At 43.4% G+C, this 13,971-nt stretch overlaps 1 protein-coding gene across 2 annotated transcripts in view; it reads left to right on the top strand.

Annotated features, from left to right (window-relative positions):
* Nucleotides 1-13,971, top strand: part of PLCB1 (phospholipase C beta 1) — a 196,206-nt gene that overhangs the window by 154,271 nt on the left and 27,964 nt on the right. For both annotated transcript variants that reach the window (XM_076065044.1, XM_076065045.1), the window contains exons 15-23: nucleotides 1,820-1,918; nucleotides 3,504-3,569; nucleotides 8,549-8,619; nucleotides 9,188-9,272; nucleotides 10,530-10,614; nucleotides 10,971-11,095; nucleotides 11,471-11,625; nucleotides 12,876-13,040; nucleotides 13,495-13,594. In XM_076065044.1, the coding sequence (XP_075921159.1) occupies nucleotides 1,820-1,918; nucleotides 3,504-3,569; nucleotides 8,549-8,619; nucleotides 9,188-9,272; nucleotides 10,530-10,614; nucleotides 10,971-11,095; nucleotides 11,471-11,625; nucleotides 12,876-13,040; nucleotides 13,495-13,594 (951 nt within the window). The remainder of the gene's footprint in view (nucleotides 1-1,819; nucleotides 1,919-3,503; nucleotides 3,570-8,548; nucleotides 8,620-9,187; nucleotides 9,273-10,529; nucleotides 10,615-10,970; nucleotides 11,096-11,470; nucleotides 11,626-12,875; nucleotides 13,041-13,494; nucleotides 13,595-13,971) is intronic.

Below are 13,971 nucleotides of genomic sequence, written 5' to 3' on the forward strand. Positions count from 1 at the left end.
AACCATATATACAGACACAATTTCAACCGAGAGGATGGGGTGAAAACTTTGCAATCATTGGAAGGACGTGATCAACCAGTTTAGGTAATAACTGGCTGTGATGTTCCCATCCTGCCACCTTCCGATGTTCGTTGTCATTTTCGGCTCTCCGATTTTACATGAATAGGTAAAATTTCTCACACCAACACAGCCACCTCCGCGCTCCGACCTCAACGTGGCGGAGGCTCTGCGATCCCACATTAACATGCTAATCTCTCACATTAACATAGCCACCTCAGCGCACTCGCCGTGGAGGACGCTCAATGACCTTACATTAACATGCTAATTTTTACCTGGCAGCCCTTTGATTGGTGGAAACCCACCACCAGCGCCGTCGTTGACCATCACTTTCATTAACATAAGCTGCCCCACCCATGCTGCTGACACTTGGGCTACGCCCATTTTAAACCTTTATAAACAGTTTGCCTTTAGAGGCTAACCCCCTTTTCCTGATGACTACCGCTTGTGTTGCGATCGATACGTCCCGTGGTTTTTATTATTATTTTTTTCTACCTACGTGACTTTACCGCAAGAACCAAAGAATATCAAGGATTACCAACTTAAGAAAGCTGAGAGAATGGTAGAATTGTTCTTATCCATTTGAACCTCATGGCGGGACCCCAGGGTCCCACAAGCCCCCGGCTCTCGCACAAACTGCGTTGCGACGTCATTTTATGTCTGTTGAAGGCGAACGATGCGGCAATCTATTCCTATCGACGGGCTCTACACGATGCGCTAATCAAAGTTTCAAAGTTTTCTGTATGACTACGGCAATTTTGGCAACGACACGACAACAGAATGATCTGCGCCAGGTGGGTTGCGGCGTTTATGTGCGCAGTGGGACGGAGTCGCCAAAAATAAATTACGATTTTGTCTTCTGTTTATTTGGGACCCCGGGGTCCCGCCATAAGGTTCATTAAAGCATTGAGATAAAATGCTCATGTGACTGTGCTCAATCACTGAACTTCATTTTCAGTCACAAGTTTTATTAGCAGGAGAAACTATTTCCCCAATTTACAAGGTGGAGACAGATGACACATATAGGTTAGAATCTATAATAATAATAAGAAGAAGAAGAACAATGCCCATGCCACGTTAGTCACGAGTGTTATTTAGCTACACTTTGATCTTGCTAGCCAGTGAAGACTAGTTAAGGGGAGGGGTGTCCAGGAGCTGGTCCAGACTTGCCACTGATGTTAGCTGTGCTCGGAATCAACCTTAGATCACCGGTTTCAGAGCCTCGTGACAATACCACATATCCCCATCTACAGTACTGACATTCCAGTTATCGACGTTTCAATAAGGTAGCAGTGGGTGGCAATTCCAGTTTCCCCTGCTTTGGATGTAGGTTATTACAGCATGTAATTATTCAAACTCACACCACTCGTGATTTAAAGAATTGTGCTTATTTGGAGTCATAATTGTTGTAGAGAATAACTTGTTTTGTCCAATACCATCTCTTTTAGCTCTGTCAATCAGGATTGAATTGTTTAATTGACAATGTAATCAGAATATTTGACTTTACCAACTAATCGTTCCAGCTCTAATCATGAGTATAATAATAAACTCTTTCTGACAATGTACATACCCTTAAAGGGTATAATTCTAAAAGGAGCTTGCTTTGCTTTATTTGCGACTTGGCTTAATTTGACGCAGTCACTGCGGTTTTGCTCAAGGCCATACAGTGAGATTATAAGTAGCGAGTTAGATGTTGGATTGTCTCGCGTGTTGTTTGGCTGAGCCAGCTATCTTTCTTGACCCTGCTGTCCCTGCTGTTTAGGCTCTGATCTGGCACAGACGCCCCAGAGCAGCGACAGTCTGTGTGCAGGCCTGGAGGCCGATGAGACCACACAGCCGACCCTGCTCAAGAAGCCATCTGGTAGGGCCACAGCCTTACGCTCTGCACCTCTGCCATGATCAACCCACTGCTGGATGAAGGCCCCCGCAAGGAAGTCGCCACCGCTTGTAATCAATCCGGCGATGCAATCATGTATCCAGCACCTTCATTAAACGTTGGATGCTAAACGAATTGGGATTAATTAAAACAAATGTCATGAATTCAGAAGGGATGGTGTATTTTCAGTTAATTGCCAAATGTAAAATTGTGCAATGGCCAGGGCTTGAATTCAGCTATATCTGGCTGAGGCTGAGCTCCATGGATAACATTCCATGAGGAGTTGTGTGTGGGGGGGTGGGGGGTCTGGGATATATTCCATGAGATATGAAACCCTCATTATAGCCACACGTTTTACTTTTTTGCAACAACAAAAAGAAAGCTATAACGTGTCACTTACGGTTGAGCAACGGATTTAAAAAATGGCAGTGCCAAAAAGGTTTCTCAGTGTCACATCCCCTGATATAAATTATGGTCCCAAATCTGATGTGCTTTTCTTCAAGGCATACAAAAAAGCCTTGGCTCCATGAGAAATATAGGGTGTTGTATAATGAGCACTTTTGATGAATTACTGGAAAATGCATGTGTCCTTTTTTCGTTTTATAATATTTCGCGTTTTTATGTCTGGAGGTATAATGTTTTATTGTCCTGCTTGTTGTGACAGCTTAACAAATTACTAATATAATGAGCCAAGAATGTGTGTGTCCTGCGCGTGACGGCACTCCACATGAGGCCCCCTCCCTCATTAATAATCATGAGCGGGTGACGTCACTCCACATGCCGCACCCCTCCCCAATCACCATGAAGGGGTGACGTCACTCCACATGCCGCACCCCTCCCCAATAACTATTAGCGGGTGACGTCACTCCACATTGGGCAACCCCTCCCCCTCATTAATAATCATGAGCTGAACAATTTCGCTATTTAATATTTCAGATTTACTGAAATATACACCCGTCCTTGGACGGGCAAACAAGCTAGTTAAAATATATTCTCACTCGTTTGCATATCAATGCTAGTAATCCTTCAGTGCTGTTTGAAAAATATATTTATTTGTTGAGACTGTAAGTAATTACAGATCCAATCACTGTATCCCTCTCTCTTTCCATCTTGCTTTCCCAAACATATTTCAACTGTGTTTGAATAGTCAGACAAAACAGCCACGAAACATTTGATAATGTAGTTAATAAACACAGCACAAAGCATTAACAAAATTGTTACTATGTGAATGGTACATACCATACGTTCTATTTTCGAAGCATTAATCAGACATCTGAGTGTGCATGCATGTGTCTCTCTATAAGTATGGAGAGTGGTAATGCAGCGGTCAGTGTGCTTCGCTACAAACCCAGCGACCTGAGTTCGATTTCTTCTCAGACTTGAATGAGTACCTGGCGCAGTGTGTCAACATCACCATGAAGGAAACAAAAGCGGCCGAGCGTGGTGCTGGCCACCCACTCACTCCATCGTGTGCCGTGCCGGCCTTCATAGGTGCTCGCTAACAGCACTTGCCCCAAACATCTTTTAAGGCTATACGGGGGGGGGGGGGGGTCTTTGTCTGTCTCTGTAGGTGAAAGCATGACCAATAAAAGATCCCTGGGCCTAATTGCCGGCATGGGTTCTGCACAAGTCTCAGGTGAGGAATGCTGTTGGTAAATCTGTTCAGTACCAAAGGGCATTTGTGGATTTATTGACGTGCCCTCAGCTTTGTTGGACAACTGGGGAGGGATAAGCAAGTGTTTAGTTGCTGGCCTCGGTGTTTAGTTGTGTTACCATGGGCATCAGAGAAACCAACATGGGAAACACGAGATCACAGCTGCAACTTGGTCACGACATCAGATGTTGGCGCAGCTTCACGTAGACTAAATTACCCCGGTTATTTGGCTGCGAGGGGAGCGGAGGAGGATGGAGTGCGATCCCCTTTAATTCACGGCTGAGTGGTAGAGACTAAAGCTAACAGAACTAAACTAAGGCTCCGATATGGATTTGGTAAGGCTGGTACAATATGATACACAGCAACCAGGAATATATCACAAACAATAAACAAAATCGCCATAATAACACGCCCTTAATAGCGTATACAATAAAGCATAATTCATACATAAACTAATTATTAAGCCATGCATAATAAATACCACATTCATCTTTCATCCAAATTGTCTTTTTATATAAAATTATCACAGGACAAACACACTCCTTTGCCGAAAGTCATCGAGCGATAACATTATTATTTTGTTGCGATTATTTTCACTCGCTTTAGATTTAGCTCTAGCCCACTTTTATTTTATGGTGCAGGTGATTGGAGACCATCTAATGTTTTCTGGCAAACAGTTCTATGTGAGTGGGCTGCCTGTCCCCAATCCCCACTCAAGCCATCACTGCGTCTATTTAGCTTAGTGTCACCGTCAGGTCTCTTGCAAGCACAGTGAGTCACATTCAGGAGAGCCGTTCCTCTCGGCAGTACGCAGATTATTTTTTCACCAGACATTACCCACAATCTTCTTTGGTTATTTTCGGTAAAGTCACGTAGAATGAGAATAAAATAATAAAATAAAACAATGAAATTCTCACGACGTTTCGGCCACAAAACAAGTAGCCGTCCTCAGGTGAAGAAACAGGACTGTCCAGAAGACAGCGCTTGAGTGAACCCTGTCAAGCTTGACAGCGTCTTTTAAGCTGTGTGGGAGGAACAGAGAGCCTTGACAAAGGAGCATTAACTGGGAGATTAGCATTACGGAGAGCGAACGAGCTGTTTCTTCACCTGTGAGGACGGCTACTTGTGTTGTGGCCGAAACGTCGTGAGAATTGCATTGTTTTATTTTATCATTTTTATTCTCATTCTACGTGACTTTACCGAAAGAACCAAAAAAGGTGAATCCTTGCAGTCACGAAAGCTTTAAATTGAAAATGACCCACAATGCCATCCAAGGACATGTTCGTCAGGACTGTCAGGATGAGCGGGTTCCAAAAAGCGAGTTTGTTGGCCCTGCAGTAATCACGTGAGTGGCACTCACTTGTGATTTAATATCCAACCCTCCCTGGCAGGTACACAATACAAACACGCACAAAGACAGAGCCCCCCGTATAGCCTTTTAACAGACCGTTGGAGCAAGTGCTGTTAGCGAACACCTATGAAGGCTGGCATGGCACACGAGAGTGGGTGGCCAAACACCAGGCCCAACTGCCTTAGGTTCCCCCAATGTTGATGTTTTATACACCACGCCAGGTAGTCATTTCAGGCTCAGTCGACCTAGGGGAGGCCCATGATCCGTTCAAATTGTAGTCACTATTAATGGTCGTGAGTGGGAAAACGAACTCGGATCACCGAGTTCGTAGTGCAGTGTGTTAACCACTACAATCCCGCTTCCCATAGCAACACCCACACACTCAAGCACGCAGACACACACGTGGCAGAATTAGAAAATTCTACAGCAGCAGGTGTTTTTAAATTAGGATGAAAAAAAGCACTGCAGCTGTTGAGGGAGGCCGTCATTTTGTACAAGCTGAGTCCGCATATATCAGGCCAGGTGCGGTAGGCAGAGCGAGCAGCTCGCAATCGGAAGGTTGTGAGTTTAAATGCAGGTTGGGGGTTGACTCAGCCCATCATCCCTCTGGCGTCAATATAATGAGTACCACTTTGTGGGGAATTTGAGAGTGGTTGTCTTCTGGATAGAATCGCCCCCATCATAGGAATGTGAAATTCCTACCACTAGCTCTGGGCTGCGCACAGAAAACGAGCAACCACCTCAACACTCATTGGATCACAAGATCACTTGGATTTTTTTTTCATACAACCAAACTCACATTTGCAAATGGTTTATGGAAAAAGCTTAAATGTTGGGTGTACCTCTTGCGCAGGGCCTAAGGCATGTTATTGCTGAGTTTAGAAACACGTGTTTAGAGTATTTGGCTGCTATAAATTTACAAACTTCGCTGAGCTATCATTTGTGGCCAGGTCGTTTCTGAAAAAGAGCTATATCGGTCAGTGGGCCTTACCTGGTAAAATAAAAACGTTTAGTTTTCGTTTTTAGTTTTATAGTTTAGTTTTAGTTCAGTTTGTAGCTTTAGTTTATAGTTTAATAATTTAGTTTAATTTGTTGTTTCTGATATACAGTCCTTCGTATTTACACAAACACGTGCAGAATTTACTGGACGTAATAGCCCATACTTAGAGCAATTTAAAAAAAAATGTGCGCTCAACATCTGAATCTGCAATTTGAGAATTGCTAGTCCCTCTTGTAAACGTCCTATATATTTTTGCCGTGTTATTCATTGGTTGTCATTGAGTTAGGGGTAGAACGGGAACATTTTTGACCTGACCGTAAAGGCATGGAAAAAGGCAATTATACCCCGAGGGCATATATATGCTCCTGCTTCTGAGCTAAACATGCAGTTTGTAGGATCCCCACTTGCAATATCGGTATTGCTAAATTTCAATTGCTTTAACCACTTAATGGCGGTGGGGCCTTAACCAAGGTATGTTGTGATTGAACAAAAAGATAGTCTTCTTTGTCTTTGTAAGCAATCAAGACTAGTTTAGAATTAGGAAGATAACGATTCCTGTTTCTGTTTTGGAACATCTTCCCAAAGGACGTGACTTGTGCATTTGGTGGGAATAATTGTTTTCAATACAACATTTTTTTTTAAACCTAGCTATAAGTAACCAAACAATGGTCCTTTTTAATGTATCCTTTCAAATCATTATACGAGGACGTTTGTATGCTACATCTATGAGATAATGTTGCATATAAAATAGTTATGAGAATTATCCATTTAGACTCACTCAATTTGCGTTTTTGATGTTGGTCAGAACATAATTATTTAAAGCAGAGTTGTCTTTGTATGCACTTGCCTGGAATGATGTCACTGAAAACTCAAGATTTATATTTGAGGTTTTACTTACATGGCAAGGAATGAATGTTTTAATGCTTTAATACTCCTTGCCACGAAGTCATAAATAATTCACACACATGTAATATATCGTGCAAGCCTCCAATACATGTGAATTTCCTAAATCCACTGCGGGAGAACTGCTATAAAATAGTCATACTGTATGAAAGGGATTTTATTTTATATTTCATGGAGTTAAATAACCTATCGTATCCATAAAAAAAAACAATTTTAGAAATCACCTGTCCTGCCTTACAAAAGCTTCAGAATAGGGCAATTGACAGCACACTCGATTGTTTGGCAGGGGATCATTCCATCGTCATCCGTTGCTCAAAACAATACTTGGACTGAATATGTCGCTGAAATATTCGCCTATCCATAATAAAAAAGCGGTGCAGCGACTTGAAGAATATTTGAATAAATAACGACCACAGTACTCAATGAACTCACGTCGTAAAATTGTAAATTTAACTCAACCCAAAACATTTCGCACAAATCGCTACGCCTCTTGGAATATATAAAGTTCCCTTGAGGATTACGTTCCTGACTTTGAAGTGTCTTGCTGATGTTAGCCGGAGGAAATGCGATGAAAGAAACAATGTCTATGATTACCAGAAAGACGTTGCTCTGACTGCACGAGCGAGAGCAAGAAATTAACACGACGAACATTGTTAACAGAACTTATGGGCCAACGTCTCTACACACTGTGCCCCTGCTGTGACCCTTCCGAAGACTAATTTCGCCATTGTTTCCGAGCAGTCTGAAACCCACTCACCAGTCTGATGCAACACAATAATTGCATAGCGTGGAGTATATGACTGCCTGCAGAACAACAGAAATAGGTTACGGTGGTCAGCGGGAGAGGGCACAAAGGAAGACCTTGAACTTGCACAAGGGCAGGTTAGTTTGGGGAAGAGGTTTCCAGACAAGGCAATTATTTTTCGTTCATTTACTTGCTCTTTTCTGATTTCCCCAACCCCAGAGTTGCTTGATGGTAAAATCATAGGATGTGCATGTTCACAAAGCTGAATTGTAGATCCTGCGGTTTTATGTAAAGCGGGGTCAAACATCTGGTCCTTCAGCGGCCCCCCCCCCCTCCCAGGTTAGGTTTGTGCAGCAGGTGCAACGTACGTCAAGGCGTCGATTGAATCGAGATTATTAAGTGTACGATACACACATCCATCTGCACGTGTTGCAGTTTACGTGTGTTTTTTTCTTCACATGCGTCATTTCACAAGATATTTGCGGTGAAGAGAGACCGCTACATTTACCACAGCGTTAAAAAAAAAATTTATATATATAAAATTGAAACCTTGAATCGAATAACTGATGGCGGTGAATCTAATTATCGGCATATATTTCGGTACAGGAATATGTTGTTACGGAAAGGTAAAAATGTGAAAAGTCCAATGTATTTGACACGTGTGTGCTAAAACAACAAAGAGGTTATGTTGAAATCAATAAGTGTTTCATATCAGGCCACTGCTAGTAGGCTTGCGTGGCACCTTTATTACTATTTTCCATTACGTCCCAGATCCTTATTTAATGTTGTTCCATTGCCAACGGATTGATCACAAAACTGCTAAGCTTGGCACATGAGACAGGCTCTTCTATGGAGTTCAGATAGTCCTCAGGTTTTTTTTGTATTACCTCTGCGATTCCACAATGCCTGTTGTGCTCTTATCGAGTTCGGTGGTGATGAGTTCTCAATGCTTGCCGTGGTAGGGGAGGGAGATGGGGAGAGCGAAGAGGAGTATGATGAAGATGACGATGCCAAGAAAGGCTCAACAGACGAGGTAATGCCCTACATGTGCGACACAGATATTACTGCAGGTTTTCTCTTTGATTTAAAGTGTGTATTTAAAGATGAAGTTTATCGTTGAGTATAGAAGAGTTTGTTGAAATCAATACGAATAACAAAGTAGAGCAAAACTGTAGTATCTTAATTAGCAAAAAAAATGTGTGCTCGGGCTTGTATACACGGTATTGCATTGTACACGTTCGATACACAGTTTACTTGTGTGTCTGACGTCAAAACGTTAATCGAGCACCTGCGACTGGATATTGCATCTGACAGATTATCCACGCGGAAAACTTTGCGAACGCCGCTGCGGTTCACAGAAAATCGGCGTATAAATAAAGTACCTTCACAAAGACGTATGGAGAAAAAAAAAATCATCTCGCCAGCCGCGGTTACTTCTGAGGGTTCTTGCAACTCAGCGTGACGAATGCTTTCGGTCCATTTTTAAATTGCCCGACATAGTCAGCAGACCCCATGCAGCTACGTGCGCATTAGCACGGCCACTCCTGAGCGGCGTGTGTGGGTATTTGCAACGTTACGCTGGGGTGGTTCTGTGCTTGCAGAGCGAGGCCATCGCCACAGAGGAGATGTCCAACCTGGTGAACTACGTGCAGCCAGTCAAGTTCACCACCTTCGAGGCAGCCAGAAGTAAGCGAGACGGTGCTATGCAACAACCCTCTCTACTTTGATATTTTGGCTTGGAAGTACCGTACCGTATTACAGTCAACGCGTGCACTTCCATGCCACTCACCTGAATATTTATCGCGAGTGCCTGTGAACAGCTCAATCCACCGATGGTGATGTCTGCTTGCTGGCAGTCCCATTGCGGAAGCACACTCACATGCAAATTCATTAGAGGGTGGCCTGTACAAGAACTCATGCAGGGGCACGACACAGTCAATTGTAAATAAACACTGCACAAATGTGAAACGCCAAGCAGAATGAGTAACGATACGATCTGCCGTTTACCTATCAAGAGTTCCGCTCTGGCTTTGACCCCGCTTTTTATTTCAGGAAATGCTGGCCATCACTTAATTGGCACTGCTGTTAAATATTTTGAAATTAGAAGGGGGGGGGGCTGCACCTTCAGCAGCAGGGGGGCACTACCGGGTGACCATTGCATCCTCAATTGCAAAACATCAAAGCATTCACTCCCACTCACTCGCTTGGCCACAGTGGTTAAGATGCATTTTAAATCAAAGTTAATGTTTTTGTGGGAGGGTGTTTTTTTCCCGTACACATTTCTCCTTGCTTCAAAGCGGCACTAGAACATCTCTTTTCCAAGCCTCCCACTTCATTAACTTAATTAGAACCTCTAGTTGTGATCTTTATTTCCTGCCGGTTTACCACTCTTCATGCATCCTGCATAATCATGCACACCCTCTAAATATGCAGTCATGTTTGATGCTTATACGAGCGCTGAATGCAGATCCCGTGGCTCGCTACGATGTGTGTTGATTTTGTCAAGCCCTTAAAGTATGCTGCGTTAAGCACGTACACCCTCCCATACAGTGCTGAGAATTAGGCTATTACCATTATATTGGTATGTAATCAGCACCATGTAAACACTGCATTTATTCACCACAGTGAATGCAGATGTGATGCAGTGTAACGTAGCAAACATGGTGTGCCATCTAGTGTCCCAAAGAGTTGTTTACATACCCAAGCGCATGAGCGGACGTATTGTTGCAGCAGTGGTAATGTTTGCACAATACCTTCAGACAAAAGCTCCCATTGCCTGCGCTTACACATTATTTGAATCACCCCACAAGTAATATAAATAAACACTATTTTATATTCCTTAAGGGATTCGCATTACACGTGGAACATTCAAAATGTTGGACTGGTCTGTTCGCCAGTGGCCTGTACCCTTGTAATGGTTTATTTTGTTGTTGTATTCTGCAGAAAAAAATCGAAGCTACGAAATGTCCTCTTTTGTTGAGACGAAAGGCATGGAGCAGCTCACCAAGTGCCCCGTGGAATTCGTGGAGTATCCTTTACATTTGAACATTTGACCACCCCCACATTTAGAACATCCAACGGGCAGCTTGAATAGTCTTTGAGTCTATGACCTCGTTACATTTTTTCTTCTTCTTCCTCTTCTTCTTCTTGTGAACACAAACGAAATCACCGCGGTAATATTTGCGTGCAGCCCATGCACCGCCATTGCTGGCGTGTGAGGTACAGATGAAAACTCATTGCTAATTTACCATCAGTCGGCATGACATTTGAACATTCAGTCCCCGTTTCCGTCTTGAAGCAGCCCAGCTATTTTTGTCCCGTTGAAGCCGACGGCATCAACACTCTCTGCTGCCCACACATTTCTTCACTCGCACGGCGGTTCAGATACAACAAGTGTCAGCTGAGTCGCATCTACCCGAAGGGCACGCGTGTCGACTCCTCAAACTACATGCCGCAGGTGTTCTGGAATGCTGGCTGTCAGCTGGTTGCCCTCAACTACCAAACAATGGGTAACCCCTGCCTCTCACCTACATCTCATCAGCACACGATAGCATCCTACGGCATGGACAGCGGCAGGCCTTCAAAAGTGTGTTCAAGGCAAAAGTCTCCCCCCACGCTATGACATGAGCATAGGTGCCAGTGCTCACCTCAGTTTGGTAAGCGTGATAAAAGTGGCGGAAATTCCACATTGTTAAGACAGGACCTTGTCCGTTCACGACATAATCACTACTAGTGTGCATTATGTAATGTTTAATTTATGGGCATTATTAATTAATTCCTTCAGTACACAATTCATTTCCAGATGTTTAATCAGAGAGTCATTTGTCTTCAGAAACACGATGCTGCGGATAAATAATATCCTTTGTTTTGTTTCTGCGGCACAGACCTGGCCATGCAATTAAACATCGGCATGTTCGAGTACAACCGCAGGAGCGGCTACATCCTCAAGCCAGAGTTCATGCGGCGTTCAGATAAGCACTTCGACCCATTCTCTGATAACACGGTGGATGGGATCATTGCTAACACCGTCTCTGTGAAGGTGAGGCCAGAAGGGGGCATCTACCGCTTAGCACGGATACAGCACTTACGATTCTCTTACCCAACACAGCGAGCACACACCTTTGGCCCGGCTTGGCGCAGCGCTGTCCTGATATGTCACTTTGTTGCGACTAAATGCCACATTTGGCAGACGAGCTCCCTCGTTGGTACGTGGATATAAAAATCTGTGTCTAAACATTTAAATTTGGGAACAGTGTTTCCACAGACTTCCTATCAGTGTATAAATCAAGCCCGTCGAGAGAAATGCTGGGCCCTTATTATTGGCTACCCCCTACTCCCCCCTTATTCATTCCCATTCCCCATCACCATTCTCGAATGGCGCAACTTTGCCCAGGCTGTGATTGTACGTTTTGGGGGCACGGCGGTGCCGAGATGAATCAGAATCAGAAAGGATTTTATTCGCCATGAAAGTTCACACCAACACGGAATTTACTTTGGCAGGATGGTGCATACAATCAACATATATATGTTAACTACCTCTGGTATAGAGGAGAGCGTGGGTTCGATCCCGACTCTGACGCCTGTATATTTGGAGTTTGCATGTTCTCCCTGTGGTCTTGTGGATATTTCTTCTGGTGCTCCGGTTTTCCCCTCCACATTTAGAAACACGCTTTTAGAGTATTTTCCGCATGGTAAGCCACTCCGTTGAGCTATCATTTGTGGCCAGGTCGCTTTTGACAAAAATAGTTACGTAGCTCAGTGGGCCTTACCTGATAAAATAGAAAAAATAATTTAGTTTAACTCAGCACACAACTTTGCTCAATTTTACTTGGGACAAATATCGCCATGAAACAGGTGGCTGAAATATTAAATGACAAAATTAAATCGCTGTGTACCATACATTTTGGTATTCATCATAGCAATCGGTTCAATTTCCATGATATTCATTGCTTGACTCCATTATCCCAATTGTATCCTACGGACTGCATTACATGTACATAGTATGACACATTGGCAAATTAGGAAATTACTATATGTTTGTAATTAATTTACAAGCCTTCCCCGAGCTTGGAATGCCAGTAGAGTTGTACCTTCCTTCCTCCCAACACTCAAGTCCGGCCTGTGTATCACAATCAGAATGATAAACTTTACTTAGACTTCAAGAACATCCGATGAGCTATGAAGTTCTTTTTCACAGATGTCCAGTGGGGGCGGGTCATGAAGTTCGTTGTTGCCGATTAAATAAATATGTTTAATGGTGAAACTTACCTGTGACGTGGCCGTGTGCAGGTGATTTCAGGACAGTTCCTCTCTGACAAGAAGGTCGGCTGCTTCGTGGAAGTGGACATGTTTGGGCTGCCTGTCGATACGAAGAGGAAAATTTACAAGACCAAGACGGCACCTGGAAACTCCATCAACCCCGTTTGGGACGAGGAGCCGTTTGTATTTAAGAAGGTACCATCACACACGCGTTATGAAATGTGCATTCAATCCACGCAGAATGCAAATCACGCCTGTAATATACATTGGGTGTTGGAAAACTATACGGGTGATTTTAACGTGTTTTCCAACTGATAAGTAAAATAATAAAACTTTTTCTAGAATGTCTTTAATGGCCTCATGGTGTAATAGAATCCTCTGAGACAACAAATTTGTCATTTATTCCTAAAACATCCAAGCGTAAACATTTGTGTACATTTTTAAAACCTAAACCGTCATGCACAATGCATGTTTGTTATTGGTTTATTACGTAATCTTCGGTGTTTTTTTTTTATACGATTCGCATTCAAGTTGAAAGAACTGTTGCTCAACGTGTTCACCCCCCCCCCCCAATACTCGGCACCGTCACGCTACGTTCCTCTGCCGCATTACCCTCTGGGCCCCCTGCACCCCTCACCCCTCTCCACAGGTGGTGCTGCCCACGCTCGCCTGCCTCCGAGTCGCCGCGTTTGAGGACGGCGGCAAGTTCTTGGGCCACCGCATCATGCCCGTGTCGGCCATCCGCCCGGGTGCGCTTGTGTTCAGAACGGAATTATTTTGGTGGTACTGCATTTGTTTGCAGTGGCTCAGATTAAAAACAAACAAAAAAATTAACACATTCGTCGGTAACACTTCCCTAAAAGGAAAAAAATATATAAATATGCAATAGATACAATGGGTTGTTGCAGGCATTGTCCCTATTAATATCACTTATGAAGAATATTACCCAAAACATTGCCGATAGTATGTGTTGTTTTTTACTGATGCATCTGTTGAGCTTTTGTGTAAATTTGAAGAATAGAAATGTATGTTCTAATGCCTAGGATTAATTACAATATTTGGGAATGCATCCTGGCTCATCATATTAAGCAGAAGGGACGCAGGGTTTAACCTGGACATTGCTTTG

This window comes from Petromyzon marinus, chromosome 6 (genome assembly GCF_048934315.1).
Source record: "Petromyzon marinus isolate PM22_M1 ecotype Great Lakes invasive population chromosome 6, UKy_Petmar_22M1.pri1.0, whole genome shotgun sequence".
NCBI lineage: Eukaryota > Metazoa > Chordata > Hyperoartia > Petromyzontiformes > Petromyzontidae > Petromyzon > Petromyzon marinus.